The sequence below is a fragment of the Erpetoichthys calabaricus genome, chromosome 5 (assembly GCF_900747795.2).
Source record: "Erpetoichthys calabaricus chromosome 5, fErpCal1.3, whole genome shotgun sequence".
Classification (NCBI taxonomy): domain Eukaryota; kingdom Metazoa; phylum Chordata; class Cladistia; order Polypteriformes; family Polypteridae; genus Erpetoichthys; species Erpetoichthys calabaricus.
Window position 1 is genome coordinate 228,510,210 of NC_041398.2, and position 17,167 is coordinate 228,527,376.

The 17,167-nt window shown below is 36.8% G+C and overlaps 1 protein-coding gene across 1 annotated transcript in view; it reads left to right on the forward strand.

Moving 5' to 3' along the window:
- The first annotated feature begins 6,460 nt into the window (after positions 1-6,460).
- Positions 6,461-17,167, forward strand: part of LOC114652309 (granzyme A-like) — a 28,810-nt gene continuing 18,103 nt past the window's right edge. The window contains exons 1-3 of the mRNA XM_028802629.2: positions 6,461-6,549; positions 6,664-6,796; positions 11,556-11,694. Of these exons, the coding sequence (XP_028658462.2) occupies positions 6,492-6,549; positions 6,664-6,796; positions 11,556-11,694 (330 nt within the window). The 5' untranslated portion in view covers positions 6,461-6,491. The remainder of the gene's footprint in view (positions 6,550-6,663; positions 6,797-11,555; positions 11,695-17,167) is intronic.

A 17,167-nucleotide genomic window follows, 5' to 3' on the forward strand; every position in this document is an offset into this window, starting at 1 on the left:
ACTTGGAGTTTGCAAAAAAGCACCTAAAGGACTCTCAAACTGTTAGAAACATGATTCTCTGGTGTGATGAAACCAAAATTAATATCATGACTTCAGGAAACAAGGTGCTGCTTATAACCTGTGCAATACCATTCTAACGGTTAAGCATGGTGGCAGCATCATGCTGTAGAGCTGCAGAAACTGAGATTCTAGACAAGGATAAGGGAAAGCTGAACAGAGCAAAGTACAGAGATATCCTTAACGAAAACCTGAACCTCAGACTGGGCCAAAGGTTCAGCTTCCAACAACAGAATGACCCTAAGCACAAAACAAAGATAACACAGGAGTGGCTTAGTAACAACTTAGGGAATGTCCTTGAGATACTAAGCCAGAGCCCAGAGTTGAACCCAACCAAACATCTCTGGAGAGATCCTGAAAATAGCTATCCACTGATGGTCTCCATACAATCTGACAGAACTTAAGAAGATCTGCAGAGAACAATGGTAGAAAATCCCTAAATCCAAGTGTTTGTGGCATCAAACTCAATAAGTATCCATGCTGGAATCACTGCCAAAGGGGCTTCCCTGAAATACTTTGTAAAGGGTCTAATTACTGGTGTCATTATGAATATTTCTGGTTTTATTACATTGTGTCCTCCCCATCATAATCTATTGTCTGTGGGGGCGGAGTGAAAGCTTTAGATTCGTCCAAAATTTCAATCCCTGGTTTTCGACGGATCTCAACGTTTATGGTTCCCTGAAATCTCGATGATGGTTGTGTGTCTGTCTGTGTGCATGCGTGTGTGCCACAGTTTCTTGGGGACAGTCTAGTGCCGAAATGACTGGATGCCAAATTCGAAACTTAAGCCTGTTGTGAGATGATGATGTGCTGATTAGTTTTTGAGCCAACTCGTGCAAGAGAAAGAGGCACTCTAGAGTAACCCTGAAATATTGTATTTCTGCATTTATTTATGAATTCCTCTTGTCAATTGCTAACATAATGACCTATTTTATTATCAGGAAGATCAGGATCAGAGTGGTAAATAATTAATGAAATTTTACAGAATAGTTTGGGTAACTTGGGGCCTACAGTGCAAAGCCTATTGATGTTCACATCTGAATTTTTTATATTAAATTTGCAAATATTTCTAAATTCCTGTCTTCACTTTGTCTTTCTGGTATATATATATATATATGTTTTGCTTAATGTGGGAAAAAAAATTAATTTACATTATTTTAGCAAAAGCCTGCAACATAAAAGAATGTGAAAAAAGTAAAGGTGTCTGAAAACTTTCTGAATCCATTGTATAAATTAAATTTATGTAGTGTTTTTTTAGTGTGAAAATTCTGCTGGAGCCATATCTGAATTTTCTTATATGTTTGCAGACTTCTCTAATAATAACATTAACTTACCTAACTGATAATGTCCATCTCTGTTTTCCTACTGACTAGCGAAACATACAAGGTCATGCACCTTTCATGCCAAAAAATATTAATGAAATACTGGGATGGTGGTGGCTGGTCTCTCTCAAATGTTGTCACATTATTGTGAAACCCTATGACATCGTCATCATCATCATAGATTTAAACACTAAATAAAGGAAGAACTTGGCAACACCTATTGTTTATGAAATACTTAAATTGAAATGACAACACCTTGAGTTTAGAATCGAACAACATTGAGGTGACAAAGGACAACCCATAATAACATTAGAATATTAGAACAATCTAGACGAGAACAGGCCATTCAGCCCAACAAAGCTCGCCAGGCCAATCCACTTATTTCTTCCAAAAAAACATCAAGTCGAGTTTTGAAAGTCCCTAAAGTCTTACTGTCTACCACACTACAGTACTTGGTAGCTTATTCCAAGTGTCTATCGTTCTTTGTGTAAAGAAGAACTTCCTATTGTTTCTGCGAAATTCACCCTTAACAAGTTATCAGCTGTGTCCACATGTTCTAGATGAACTCATTTTAAAATAACAGTCTCAATCCACAGGACTAATTCACTTCATAATTGTAAACATTAGAACAAAAAAATGTAAACATTAGAACAAAAAATAATAAACAGATTACACACACTTCATTACTCAAACTACACACTGCACTTCCAGCCCAATGACAGCTGAAAACCTGCCTAATGGCACTGTCGACCAGCCCAATGAGTGATGCCTTTGATGACGTGGGAGAGTTTTGAGGCTGTAAACATTTTCCCCCCTTGAAGTTTTGGCACTATCAACGTCGGAGTCATTTGGGGTGCCACACGTAACTTTCAAAAATAGCTCAAAAAATCAAAAGTTTTTGTCCATACAACACTTTCAAAAAGTGTCCAAACGTCGCTATAAAAACGTCATATCTGGCAACCCTGGCAGCCAGGTGTTTGCTGGTCAGCATTAGGCTAGGAAACAACTAAAAAACTATTTTCTATAAGCATACCTTATCTTTATGCACCAGGAGGCTTTGCTTTTTCAAATAGGAGCATCATACTTCTAGGGTCTTTTCTACAAAAACAGTGGCTTTGGTGGCTTTTTCAAATTTAGGGTAGTTCTCCTCAGTGGTGCGTGAATGTCTTGTAAATACTGCATTCCTAATATTGATCTCGTTTGTTTTTTTCACATTATTGTGCTCAGTACTTATTATAACTCTCCTCTCTGGTATGTGCTGCATGTAACAGATATGATAAAAATACAACAAAAAGAGGCAGTACTCATTTTAATATGTATGATGATTTTCAAGCCCCATTGCTAAGCTGGAATACATTCAAGCTGCACGTGAGTATACTCACCCAAGGATATGGAAACCACTGCAGTGCCAATGGGTCGGGAACCTTAGCTGGAAACAGGCTTGCAGCTTCCAACATAGAAGACAACTGTTACATGGTAGAAAAGAAATATTTTTCTAGAGAAGTAATTACATTAAGCTTATGAAAGAATTGTTTTTTTAAATTGCTTAAGAAAACAAAACAGATTTGTTGTCAAAATTTTAAAAATAAATTACATTTCTGAGGTTAAGTTTTGAGAAACACCCGGTCATTAAGGCATTTTGTATTACAGAACACAGCAAAATATTGATTTTTGATTTTTGAAAGACCTCAGATTAAAAATTCATGTAGAATTGTTTTTTAATTCTCTGAAATTAAATAACATTTTGCTTGTGTGCTTTCCACTAGATTTCTTTTAAATATAGTTACAGTATTTAATACTCTACTGACTTTGTAATAAAAACTTTTTAGGATTTTTGTGAAATTCTATGGGGTATCAGAGGGATAAAACTGTCATGTTCAGTTTCCATTAGAGAAAAAGGGATATTGTGAAGGTTATAAGTTATGTAGTGAGGGGAATCGAGAGGAGGTGGTCTGGGCATGTGGAGGGAAAGGCGACTGAGTGTAAATGTGCACTTTGAAGTGCACACCACAGATGTAGATGAGACCAGTGAAGATCTTAATGGAAATGTTGTGGTGATTATAACTGTGGTGGAAAGTTTAGCTCACTAGAATGCAAACTCTCTTAGCAGTCTTTTTATTCTAAAACCAGCTAAAGTACTCAGTGTTGCATGCAGATGAACAAATAGGGTAATGTTATCTATATTGAATTTTCACTCAATATGGCTAAACGCAGTTTACAATGACACACAGATACACTCTTAGAGAAGAGCCGTAAACTGGCAAAACAATGAAACTGATTTCCAGATTAGTTGAAAAGAAAACTACCTGGGGACTTAAATAAGATCCCACATTGGGTGGTACAAAAGTTTTTGTTTGCTGATGATGATGATCTCTTTCTATCAGCCCCAGCACAATCCTGCTGCTTGATGGGAACTGCAGTCCCTGTGCTACCCCAGATTCTGGGGTTGCCTTCCTCTCATTACAACCCCTCTCCTTGATACACCATATAGATTAGATTAGATAAACTTTAGATAAACTTTCTAAGGGGAAATTTAAATATTCTCTCTATATATATTATATATATTTATAGTTTATTTTCATAAATCACTGCACAACCCAGTTTGCCAACACAGACCTCCTGGAACATTTCTGATCTCTAGACACTTGTGATAAGTAAGAACACCAGACATCATAAAGGTTTGAGGCAGCCACCCGTATAATATGCCCTGGCTACAAAATGTTGAGATTTCCAAAACGGTTGTTCACGAGACTGAGTCCAAAACAGACCTGATTAACTAGAACCAAGATGGCGGCTTTAAAGGCCTGTAGAGGAAGTGACATCGTCAAAGGGGCCAGAACAGGAAATTATGTTGCTGGGACCGGAAGTGACATCATCAAAGGGGCCGGGACCAGAACTGATGTCATCGGGACCGGAAAGTGGTGTTATCAAAGGCGCCAGACTCTGGCGGGATTTCCCACAAAGGGTCTGCAAGGAACTGAGAAAGACAGTCAGTGCACCCCGCCGCCCCCTGGTCTGATTTGGTATTACAATTACTCAGGCCCTTTAGCTGCCTCCTACTCGCATGTGTGTGACACACTGTTACTAGTGTTCTATAAAGCTCATGCAAACCTCTTAAGATTTTTATAACTTACAGTCCACTTACAGTACACACACAGGAGGATTTTAACTGCCCAAAATGTTTAAGACTCAGTCCTTTAGCTTTCTTTCTGATATTTAGTGTTATGAGCATTTTCTTGAAGAAACATCTAGTAACACTTGATGGAGTTTCTTCTCACAGCATGTCCAGATGTAAACCTCTGACTTTACTTTTGGTGCTCCCTCTGATTCTTTTCTAGGATGTTCAAGGATACCATGTAACTAAAAAGGTGTTAGGGTCCTGTAGCCTACCTTGACCTCACCAAGTAGAACTTCTAGTGTCTTCAGTGGGTAGTCCCATTCCAAACTGTTCTTTGGGCCCTTTCTGAGGAAAGAGAAGATTTGCCTTGAGGCATCTGGAGATACTCACCCATTCTTTATGGGTGGAGAGTGGAAGAGAGAGCTGTAAAAATGATGAAAAATAATTAATGTTAAACCATAAAGTTGTCAAAAGCCACAAAAAGCAGAGGAAGCAACATGAAAAACAATTGGCCATGTTGCATAAACCTAGATCAGTAGTTCTCAGACTGTTTCTTTCACAGTGCCCCGATAGGTAAGGAAAACAAACCTAGGTACCCCTTTAGGTTTGTTGTTACCTTGTCTGTGAAAACTCTGGAAGTGAGCTGCTATCTGCTGCTACAGTATGTTGTTCACTCATGACTCAATCCATTATGTGCCAGTTCACATGTTCTCCTTTTCCCACGTCAAACACATGGCAGCTGTGTTAAAATAAATTTTTTACCTACTAGGAATGACAACACTTTTTAAATTAGATTTTTTTCTTAATCCTGCGGTGGGTTGGCGCCCTGCCTGGGATTGGTTCCCTGCCTTGCGCCCTGTGTTGGCTGGGATTGGCTCCAGCAGACCCCCGTGACCCTGTGTTCGGATTCAGTGGGTTGGAAAATGGATGGATGGATTTTTTCTTAATCATATGTAGTGAAACAATGTGAGTGATTACAAGTATGGCATTTTTTCATTGGCTATTTCATAGTTGTCTGCCGAAGACAGACAGTAATTCACACCTGGGAAACAATATTCAGTAATGTAATGGTAGATTTATACCTGGGTACCAATATCCAATGGTGTTGATTGTGGTGGTAATAGGGGGATCTTTTGGGTAAAAAACAGCAAAGAAAAATATCATCAATCGCATTTTTTGAATAGAACTTCAGAGTTGCAACAACCTAGGCATTTGAAAGTGCAGCAGTTTAGGAAAAGTCAAGAAAGGACATGAGAGTGACATTCACATTGATGAAATAATTACAGGGTTAAAAGCACAACACCAATTGGTGCCAGCTGTGGTGCTTCTAATGCTAAATTATTTTATCTCTCTACTTCTAATGGTGCCCCTTCAAGGAGCTTGCTGTGTATTAAAGACACCGTGGTGTATAATTTCAGAAACGCTAGTGTAGGTAATTGCTACTGAAATTTAAAATTCAAAATGAGAAGTATTTTCATTTAAAAATTCACAATTAAAAGTTAATTGCTCTGCTGCTTCACAGCTCCAGCCAACTAGGCTCAGATCCTAGCCCAGTTAGTTTATTGACCTTGGAAACCCACTTGCTATGCTTTTCTTTCCACATTCCAAAACTGCCCATGTTTAGCTGATTTTCAGTTTCTAACTGGTCCTTTATGAGTAAGATTAGATATGTAGGGTCAACAAGTGTCCCGTTCAGGATTGGTTCTTCCTTCTTTCTGATTTTGACAGAATGCTTCAAATAACCCCAAAACCTCAAATGAAACACTGGAGTTCAGAAAATAAATGGACACACTGTGTTTCTAAAATGCATAGCAATATAGCAACAATCTGTGGCTATCAACAGATATCCACTTCCTAGAAATATTTAGTACATTTACTATGAATCTGTTTAGAAATATATATGGCGATTATCATAATATCATGAAATTATGGTTAAAACCACATCCCCTTTCTTATATAAAAGTGGTAACTGTAAGCAACATTTTAGTGGAAACATGACAGCTTCAATGCTTTGTGCCTTGGCCTCGCTTTCCTTTATTCTAATTTGTAAAGGTAGGATAAAACAGCATAATGACTAGCCATTTTAATTTGTTATACATTGCTTTATTAATATGCATTCCATTCTATAATGTAATAGAGTAAAGTTTTGTTAATCTATTTGTGTAGGTTACTGTACAGAAATTGTTGGAGGAACACCATCCATTCCCCACTCCAGGCCTTTCATGGTTTATCTGAAGAGTGGTTGTGGTGGCACCTTGATAAAGCCTAACTGGGTGGTGACAGCTGCACACTGCTTTACGTAAGTGTTATCTGTTTACTCAAAATTTATTTAGTTTTAGGGATTAGATGCAAAAATACCCACAACAGAAAGAAAAAGAAAATCAAATGCATTTACGTGAGTTAACACAGTTGAGCACATCTGGTGTCTCCGGTGTGGAGTTGGGGTGTTATTAAAATGTGTGAAGGGCATTGAGCCACACTTAAGAAATGTGAGGTCAGATGGATTATGTTCTGGTAAGTGTGCCTTTTTAAGTGTGTTTTGTGCTGGACTGATTTCTTAGTTTTGTTATTGACTGTTAGAACTGAGTAGCTTCCAAAGAATGTGAATACTATAAGGCAAATAAAATCCATAAGGAACAAACTGTTAGATGAACTACTTGACTATTTATAGTATGGGTGTGGGCGAAAATATTGAAGAATCATAGACGGGTTCTTATAAATCAGTGCACGGATGCTTTAGCTAGCTTTTGTTTTGCTTAATCAGCCACTGACTGTGTAAGTTTACTTCAACTTATTGGCCAATAGTACCGTTTTTCTTCCACATTGCAAAACCACGCATGTTAAGTTCATTCTAAATTAGTGTGTGTGAGTGTGAATGAAGGTGAGGAGGTCGTGAGAAAGTGTTTTCTTTCAGGATTTCTTAGTACGTTAAACTCAGTGCTGCTTAAAAAGGCTCTTGCCCCCATGACAATGAATGGGAACTAAAACTGGTGAACAGTATGTGAGAAGAACCTGTAAGAGAAAAGCAAATGTAGTGAGATAAAAATCATCACACACATCAAACACAGGACCCAGCATCCGCAAGGCATAGTTTGTGAAATCATTAAAGATTTAGAGCAGGAGAATCAAACCAGATTATTGAGGGCTGCAGACTTTCACTCAAGTTATATTTCAGTGGTAGTGCTGCTGCTTTTTAGTAAGGAGATTGTGAAAGATTGTGGGTTCGCTTCCCGGTTCCTCCCTGTGTGGATAGCGCTTTGAGTACTGAGAAAAGCACTATATAAATGTAATAAATTATTATTATTATTTCATAATTATTAACCACTTACTCATGACCCTATACACCTGCTAGCATCACTTCTGCTAATTTAACAGACATCTTTTGCCTTAATTATATTTGAATTACTTGTTATTGTTTAACTCCTTAAATGACAGCCAAAAAATAAAGTGGTGCAAAGCAAGTCAAACTGGGGTCTCAAACAGCCTTGGTGGGCTAACATTTCAATCCAAGCAATCTCCGATTTAGCTTTTAATAAAACCTGTTAGTGTTCTCATTCTGCCACACCAGTCATTTCCTAAACTGATTTTCTTTTTTTCTGTGATTATTATCCAAATGCTTTGTGAATCACAGCAGCTCAACATTTTTTAGTCCTTCATATTTTCTTTTCAAATATCGTCTTGAGACAAATATTGTATGATAGACAAAGGTGAAAACAGAATCTAAGTTAGCCTGATCATCTGTTAGATCAGTTTGCATATCATTATTGTTGGGCTGCAGGTTAAAGAAAAAGCAAACTTTTAAAACACAAATCAATCATACAGTCCTCTATGTAATTATTGGCACCCAGGTAATAGATGAGTAAAAAAAAGTATATAAAAAAATCATCTGTTGGTGAATTCCCTTAATCTCACACTCTCACAAATAAAAGAAACCAAATTGTTAACTGAAGTAAATTTATTCTGAGAAAAAGTAACTTTCAGGAAGTAATAAATAAAATAAAAACCATATGTGCCACGGTTATTGGCACCCCTGCATTTAATGCTTTGTACAACCTCACTTTGCCAATAAAACAGCAAAGAGTCTTCTACTTCAGTAAAAGGTTGGTTTTCCCTTTATTTCAGCGTAGGGTAATCACCAAAAATGTAATCAGTTGAAATGCAATGAATGACCTAAAATGGTGAAAAGGTAAGCAGTAAACTGCCAGAGGTTTACATTTAAAGTTTAGTTTAGGAAAAACTGAAAAAAGGAAATTTCAGAATATTACAAATGGGCTTTCTATGGGGAACAACTAATAGGTTACAACCTACAGATGTTCTGCAGAAATTAAAGTAAATTAAACCTTGCAAGCTGAAGCAAACAATTTGCACAGGTGTCCCAACTTCTGTTGATTACTTAAAAACTCTCTGCTTGTCGTAAAGCAGAGTTGGAACAGACTGTGTTACTACACCCTCTAAAGTACTCCTTGGCCAATATTCCAGTGATAAATCCAAGAAAACAATTAAATGAATGAGACAGAAATTATTACCCTTTGAAGTGTTGGCCTTTCATTTAGAGAAACTGACAAAAAAATCAAAGTGTCAGTGACTCCTTCACAATCCAAAGGCATTTGGCAACTGGAAGAAAGTTTGATAGGAAGAGATCTGGCAGACCCAAAGTCGCAATCCAATCAGAAGACAGGTTTCTGAGGGTCACCAGCTTGTGTGACAGGTGCCTCACAGCAGCACAGCTTCAAGTACAGCGTAACAGCGCAGGTCTTAGTTTGTGCTGTGAAGAGGAGACTTTGTGCTGCAGGTTTGACAGGGCGAGTGGCAGTAAGAAAGCCATTCCTTAAAGGACAAAATAAGAAATCGAGGCTTGCCTGGGCCTACTGCAGACTGGTAGAAAGTCTTATGGACCGATGAATCAAAATTTAAAATGTTCTGTTCATCATGCAGGGTGTTTGTACACCATCAAGTTAGTGAAAGGATGGTTCCTCAGTGTGTGACACCAACCATCAAACATGGAGGAGTTAAGTGTGATGATCTGGGGTTCTTTTGCTGGTGACAGAGTTGGTGACTTGCACACATTGACTGGCATTCTGAATCAAAAGGCTTAACACAGTTTGGCTGTTATACGTATCAGCAAAAGGTGGCACTTTGATGAATCAAAAATGTCAATAAAATTCTGTACACTTAATGATTCCTTGACTTATCTGCTATTGTTTATTTGTGCTATGTCTTGATTTCATGAAACATTAAGACATTAAACTGTGTGCATTTATATAAAAACTGAGGTGTTGCAAAACTTTTGACCGGTAGTTTATATTGCTGTAGTCTGAAGAGCCTTTGTGAATGAGAGCAAAATCAGACATTTTCTCTTATGGTGCCCATGAAGTCAACTAATGTCAAGGCATCATAACTTCCTCCATTAGCATTAGATAGATAGATAGATAGATAGATAGATAGATAGATAGATAGATAGATAGATAGATAGATAGATAGATAGATAGATAGATAGATAGATAGATAGATAGATAGATAGATAGATACTTTATTAATCCCAATGGGAAATTCACAAATTAGTAATTTAGTAATTAGTTACTAAAGAAGAAAGACTGCAGTTTGGTTAGAGTGACAATGTTGACCCTTAAAGATTGTTTGAGACTACTAAATTAGCTGGTCGTCTGTTAGTTTGCTTTGCATCTCCTTACTGTTTGGCTGCTGGTTAATAAAAGAAGCAAGCAGATCACATAGGCAAAGGAAGTGTTAAATTAGCAGCAGTAACTGGTTACTAATAAGGACATTGTCTGGAATTAAAACCTACGGCCTCTGTGGCCCTCCAGGAATGAAGTTTGAGAACCCAACTTTAAGGGATGGTTTCAAGTTCCTATAATATCTCCTTTGAGCAACCTTTGCTTTCAAGTAACAAAATATTTAAAACATTGAAGTGCCTAAATACTTGTGAAAAACGTTTTGTCTGTTTAATGTATAGCTTTTTGCAGATTAATTGGTCAGTTTCCCTTTAATACATTAATACTGTATCATATTATGCTGTCATACTTTCACTCTATGATACATAAATCACTGCATGCTTTCTAAATAAGTGAGAAGATCAAGTGATACCATGACTCTATGATTCAAATTGAAATCTTTTTTTGAGCAAGCAATATGCAGATTTGTTTACCGATGATTAAAACATTTAGAGACTTGTCCATAGATGATGTCTTTGCATCAAATTTAACTTCTCATTGCGTAATTCCCTCATCTCCCACCTTTTTCTATTCCAGAAGAAATACTGATCAGTCTTGAAGACTCAAATAGCACTCTACAATGTATAAAACCATTTTAAAGTCCTTGTCTTTTAATGATCCCAGGGTACAGTGGGGAAAGGATCCCTCACATAACATTTCAGAAAAGAAGTGGAAGGCATACATGCACAGAATTCACACAAGCTCCATATGCGCAAAGCACTCACTCATTCAACTTAAAATCTTTTATCGAGTGCATTTATCTTGTGCAAAATTGTCAAAAAATGTTTCCAGGGAAAGATTCAACCTGTGAAGGCTGCAATCTAACTCCACCCTCAAATTAATATAATTTTGGACAAAAATCTCCTAATCCATTAACAGCTGTGTCTGGTGGACTCCTGGGTGGGCTTAAAGTGGAGAAGGACAAACAAATCATAACTGCCTACTAGCACGTAGATCTTATCCTGCTCAGCTGGAAGAATCTCACCCCACCACATTTAAGTCAGTGGCTAACGGATGATATATACTATTTGAAATTAGAAAAAAAATGAAATTCTCACTTAGAGGGTCTGTTCAAACTTGTTTTAAATACGGCAGGATATAATCAATAACATTTTAGAATAAGCTCCTGCTGTTTTTTAAAGATTTGCTCTGGATGTTGGCTCTCCACTCTTTCTCTTGGGTGGGAGTTGAATTTTGGTTTGTTAAGTTTGACTCAATTGTATGGAATGTTATTTACATCTAATCAAAATCAATTAAAAAAAATTATTTGCTTACTACATTGATTTTTGCATTTTGCACCTTCTGTTCACTTTTCTTCTTCTTAAACAGAGTGAATCAAGAAGTTCTCCTGGGAGCACATTCTATTAAAGACCCTGAAAAGGAAAAGCAGACATTTTCAGTTAAGAAGTGTGTGAAATATCCACTTTACAAAAAGGGAAAATATGAACATGATATCATGCTAATTCAGGTATTGCATACTTTTGCAACAAGCCTAATATTTTGCATTTTTAATAAAAATATATATTTTTATTATTTATGTTATATTTATAATATGTATACATACAGTATGCATCAAAAGTTTGGATATATGTACCCTTTTCTTTATTGTTACTGTTTTCTCCATTTTAGAATAATAGTGAGGCTATCAAAAGTATCAAATACAAATATGGAATTATGTAGTGATCAGGTGTGAAACAAATCCAGATTTGCTTGTATTTTGGATTCTTCCGTGTAGCCAAGGTTTGCCTTCATGACAGCTTTGCGCTCTCTTGGCATTCTCTTAACTGGCTTCATGAGGTGGCCATCTAGTGGGCTTTTCCCACACTCCTGTAGAATGTTCCACAAGTGCTGAGCACTTGTTGACGGCTTTTCTTGAACTTTCTCATCTAACTCATCTCACACCATCTTTGGCTTTACGTACAAGTGACTGTGGAGATCAGGTCACCTACTGCAGAATTCCATCATTCTCCTTATTTTCCAAATTGCTGTTACACAGCATGAAGATGTGTTTTTGTTCTTGTTCTATTGAGAAATGCCAGCCCTACTCAGTGCAAACGAGATGGGATGGTGAGTTACTGCAACATACTATGGTAGTCATACGTTTGATTGTAAATAAATTGTAGACAGTGTCACCAACATAGCACACCCAATTGACATCATCAGTTAACCTTCTCAGTACTGGAACCAAAAATCTCAAATATAGATTCATCATACCAAACCACAGACTTCCACTGCCTGTACTTCTTGGCTCAGTCAAATTTATTATTGTCTCCTTCAGCTTTGGTTTCCCTGCAGCAGTCCTGCCATGACGGCTTTATTCAGGGTGTCCTCTAAACAGTAGACGTTGAGATGCATTTGCTGCTTGAACTTCATGAAGCATTTGGGCTGTAATCTGAGGTGTAGGTAACTGTTGATTTCTGAAATGGGAGACTTTGTAAATTAATCCTCAGCTATGATGTTAATTCCTCATCTGTACTTCCTGTGGTGGTCCTAATGAGAACTGGTTTCATCATAATGCTATTTTTTCTGATTGGACTTCTGGAAATTTTCCAGATTGACTGTCCTTCATTTAAAAAAGTAATTATGGACCATTTTTACTTCTTTGTATACGGAGTTTAGGGAAAGTATTGTAATCGTCCAAAAATTCCATGTCAAGATTTTGATGAATCTCGACATTTTAGACCTCCCTGACTTTATCATATACAAAGTATAGGGAAAGTATTGGAATCCTCTAAAAATTCCATTTCGAGATTTTGGTAAATCTCGACGTTTTAGAAATTGTGTCCGCTTTGACTTAGGTCAACCAAATTTTTCATACTAATATTAGGTACAAAACATAGATTTCTAACAAATTTTGGACTATTTCCACTAACCGGAAGTAGTACTTTACCATTTATTCATGTAGCTGCAGAGTCTGATTTATTCAACTTTACTTTAATAATAATTGTTCAATATATTATTAATTTGATTTGATTTGTTGTTGATGGTTCTTTAATGTACATGATATAAAAATATAATCCTTGTCTTGTGGTTTACTTCTCAAATATCCATCCCCATATCTGAGTGTATGAGAAAGTCTAGGGGAGACCACTCCCGATTTTTTCTTTTTGCTAATTTGAGCAGTTGTATTAAGGACTTTAACAACTAGAAATAATAACCTTCTACCAAACATGATGCTACCATATTGTAACACAACTAATTGTTTAAAGAAATTCCACAAAATAACTTTCAAACAGGTACATATAGCAATTATTTTTTATGTGAAAATGTTGTTTTTGAAAGAAATGAATGAATATGAATTAGACTCACTTACATACATGTATTTACTGTAAGTTTAAGTCTTTACAACTATGAAAGACTTGTATTAAATTAATTATTCTATATATACTGGGTATATATGATATATACACAATATATATTGATTTCTCTTTTTCTCTTTATATGAAAATATATAGAGAAAGAGAAAGTACCTGTTAAATTTAATGCAGGGTTCCTCTCCTGGCTGGCATTCAAGTCCTTGTTTCATGTCATTTATGTTCATTTTCACTTTGGTTAATTATTTGCATTGTTCCTTGTTTATGGTATTGCTGTATTACTGTTGCCTTTTCTTTGCGCCTTGTATTTTACGGGTGGTCCACCTGCCAATGACAACCAGGAACTGCCCTCGACCCTACATTTCTGGAGGGTCTCCCACAGTTTCTGGTGGTTCTTTTCGAATGCACTTTGGAGTGGTGAGTTCTTGTGTATTTTATATACTCCATGTGCCTTGTGATTTTTCTGCATTTTTTTGACCTTCTGCTTTGTGTTTTGATCTTGCTATCTGAATCTGTACAGGAACTTATTAGATTTGGATTGGCTTCTTGGTACATCTATACATATTAATAAAAGGCAAAGCCCTCACTGACTGATTGACTGACTGACTGACTGACTGACTCATCACTAATTCTCGAACTTCCCGTGTAGGTGGAAGGCTGAAATTTGGCAGGCTCATTCCTTACAGCTTACTTACAAAAGTTAGGCAGGTTTCATTTCGAAATTCTACGCGTAATGGTCATAACTGGAACCTGTTTTTTGTCCATATACTGTAATGGAGGAGGCGGAGTCACGTATCACGTCATCACGCCTCCTACGTAATCACGTGAACTAAAAACAAGGAAGAGATTTACAGCACGAGTCAAACGTTGGAACGAAGGTAAATGATGTTAATTTTTGAGTGTCTTTTAATACTGTGTAAGCATACATATTAACACATGTGCAATTAAACGTGTGCATTTACGGGGTGATTTCTCAGGCTTAAAAGCTCGCCTTTTATCAAACGCGGGAACAAAGGTAAATGACGTTGTTCACTGTCTTTTAATACTGTGTAAGCATACATATTAACACATGTGCAATTAAACTTGTGCATTTACGGGGTGATTTCTCAGGCTTAAAAGCTCGCCTTTTACTAAAAAGGTAAATGCAAACTGTTTTCATTCTGAAGGGCACAAACCACGTTAGATTTCATACGTTAAACGCGCAAAAATGTCGGTACACCAGATAAATAAGCACAACATATTATCAGTTGTATTGTATGCTTACAATACATATAGAAATGTGTTAATCATTAACTAATATTATGGGATGGTGTTTTTCGACTCACGCCTTGATTTAAACGATTGCATTTCTTGGTGGGTTTGCGTAGCTTATTGTCAATATCTTTACACCTCTTTTTGAGACTTAATTTAAAAAGGTTTTCTTTTCTTCTTAATTAAAATTTAAAAGCAATACTTCACCGCTGTGAAGCCCCTCTAGCGCTGACGTCCGAGGTTCGATTACCGTAAGCGAGTGCAGTGAGTGTGTACGCCTGATGAGCCAAGAATAAGGGGTAAAGACGTGTCGCGTACTCTTTGCATTATTTGACAGTAAACTATTTTCAATCATTCTATGATCTGCTTCTCACAACTGAAGGCACCGTGGCTGATGTTACCTCACTTGCTGGCCAACCATAAGCGTTACCTGGTAGGTAACCAGCCACTCACTTCACTCCCTTACGGGAATCGAACCTCGGACGTCAGCGCTACAGGCAAAGCCCCTAAAATTGCGCCACGGCGTGTGGTTCATTTATTTGACAACATGTAGATCAGGGTAATTACATTCCGCGCCACGGCGTGTGGTTCGTTTATTTGACAACATGTAGATCGGGGTAATTACATTCACGGCATTCGTAGTCTGATTGTATGGGTGGTTACCTACCAGGTAACGCTTATAGTTGGCCAGCAAGTCAGGTCGAAGTGATCACTCGAGTGAAGGCAGCTTCACAAAAAAACAGATCCTTAACAAACTGTTATTAGTATATTTTCCCTCAATTTAAAAATGTTTTCTTTTCTTCTTAATAAAAATTTAAAAGCGGTACTTTGCCAGTGCGAAGCACGTGGATTTGACCGACTGACACATACAGACATATTCATGAGTGCAGGTACTTCGGAAAGAAAGCACCGTGTAAATTAAGTTCATAGACCTACAAAAGGTTGCCATTCATTTGAGGCAAGATTGCTTTTCTTCTGTACAACTACAGTATACGTTGCTTTCTCAAGAGTGTGCTTGCACGGCTTCGGATATATATATATATATATATGTATGTATGTCTATATATAAATATGTAAGCTTATAAGTTCTGCCTTACTTCTCTTTAAGAAAGGAAGATGTAATGATACTTGATTTAAACGATTCCATGTCTTCCTGAGTTTGCTTAGCTTATTGTCAATATCTTTACACCTTTTTTTAAGACTTGTTGACTGAAACAGGCTTTCACGAAAAAAGTTAGAGCTTTGCTACAGGATACACCCTCCACAAGTTAAGCAAGTAAAAATAAAATATATATTTCTGTTTTATTTAAACCTTTTAAGTTCGTATGCATAGCCCCATTTGGCTGTTTTATTTTTTTTTTCTTTCTTCAGTAATATTTAATCTCCTTAAAGAAAAAGAACATATCCATTTTACTTTTTTTGTATCTCTTTAGTAATATTTTAGTGTAAAAGGATAACCAGTATTTAAACCTTTTATGTTACTTTATAAATTTATTTAACACAATGTTGAAAAATTAATAAGAAAGCTACATATTTTGGCAGCTGCTGCTTTAATTTTCAATGAAATGAAAAAACCTCTCCAAGAGAAAACGTCAATGAAGAAGAAACAGTTTGCACTATCTAAAAATGAGAAACCCTCATTTATAAAAGTTTGCTGCAGATGACTTAACTGAAAATAAATGAATAGTTCCTATGTGTATAATACATATTTATCTATTTTACTTATGTCTTTATTCCAGCAACTTGCAACATCTGAGGTACAATTTGTTACATTACTTTTGTTTTTTGCAGCACAGGCAGGTGAAGTGACTTTCTCTGGGTCACACAGTGGTGTCAGTACCAGGATTTGAACTGACAAGCTCCGGGTTTACTGAAATATTACTGAAGAAAGAAAAAAACCGAAAACGGGCAAATAGGGCTATGCATACAGATGTCCATCCATCCATTATCCAACCCGCTATATCCTAAATACAGGAGCCAATAAGTAGATATGTATATATACAGTATATATATATATATATATATATATATATATATATATATCTATACTAATAAAAGGCAAAGCCCTCATTGACTGACTGACTGACTGACTGACTGACTGACTGACTCATCACTAATTCTCTAACTTCCCGTGTAGGTGGAAGGCTGAAATTTGGCAGGCTCATTCCTTACAGCTTACTTACAAAAGTTATGCAGGTTTCATTTCGAAATTCAAAGCGTAACAGTCATAACTGGAACCTCTTTTTTGTCCATATACTGTAATGGACTGCAGCTCTCTGGCCGTGGGAGGCGGAGTTGCGTATCGCGTCATCACGCCTCCCACGTAATCACGTGAACTGACTGTGAACGCAGTATGTAGAAAACAAGGAAGAGCCC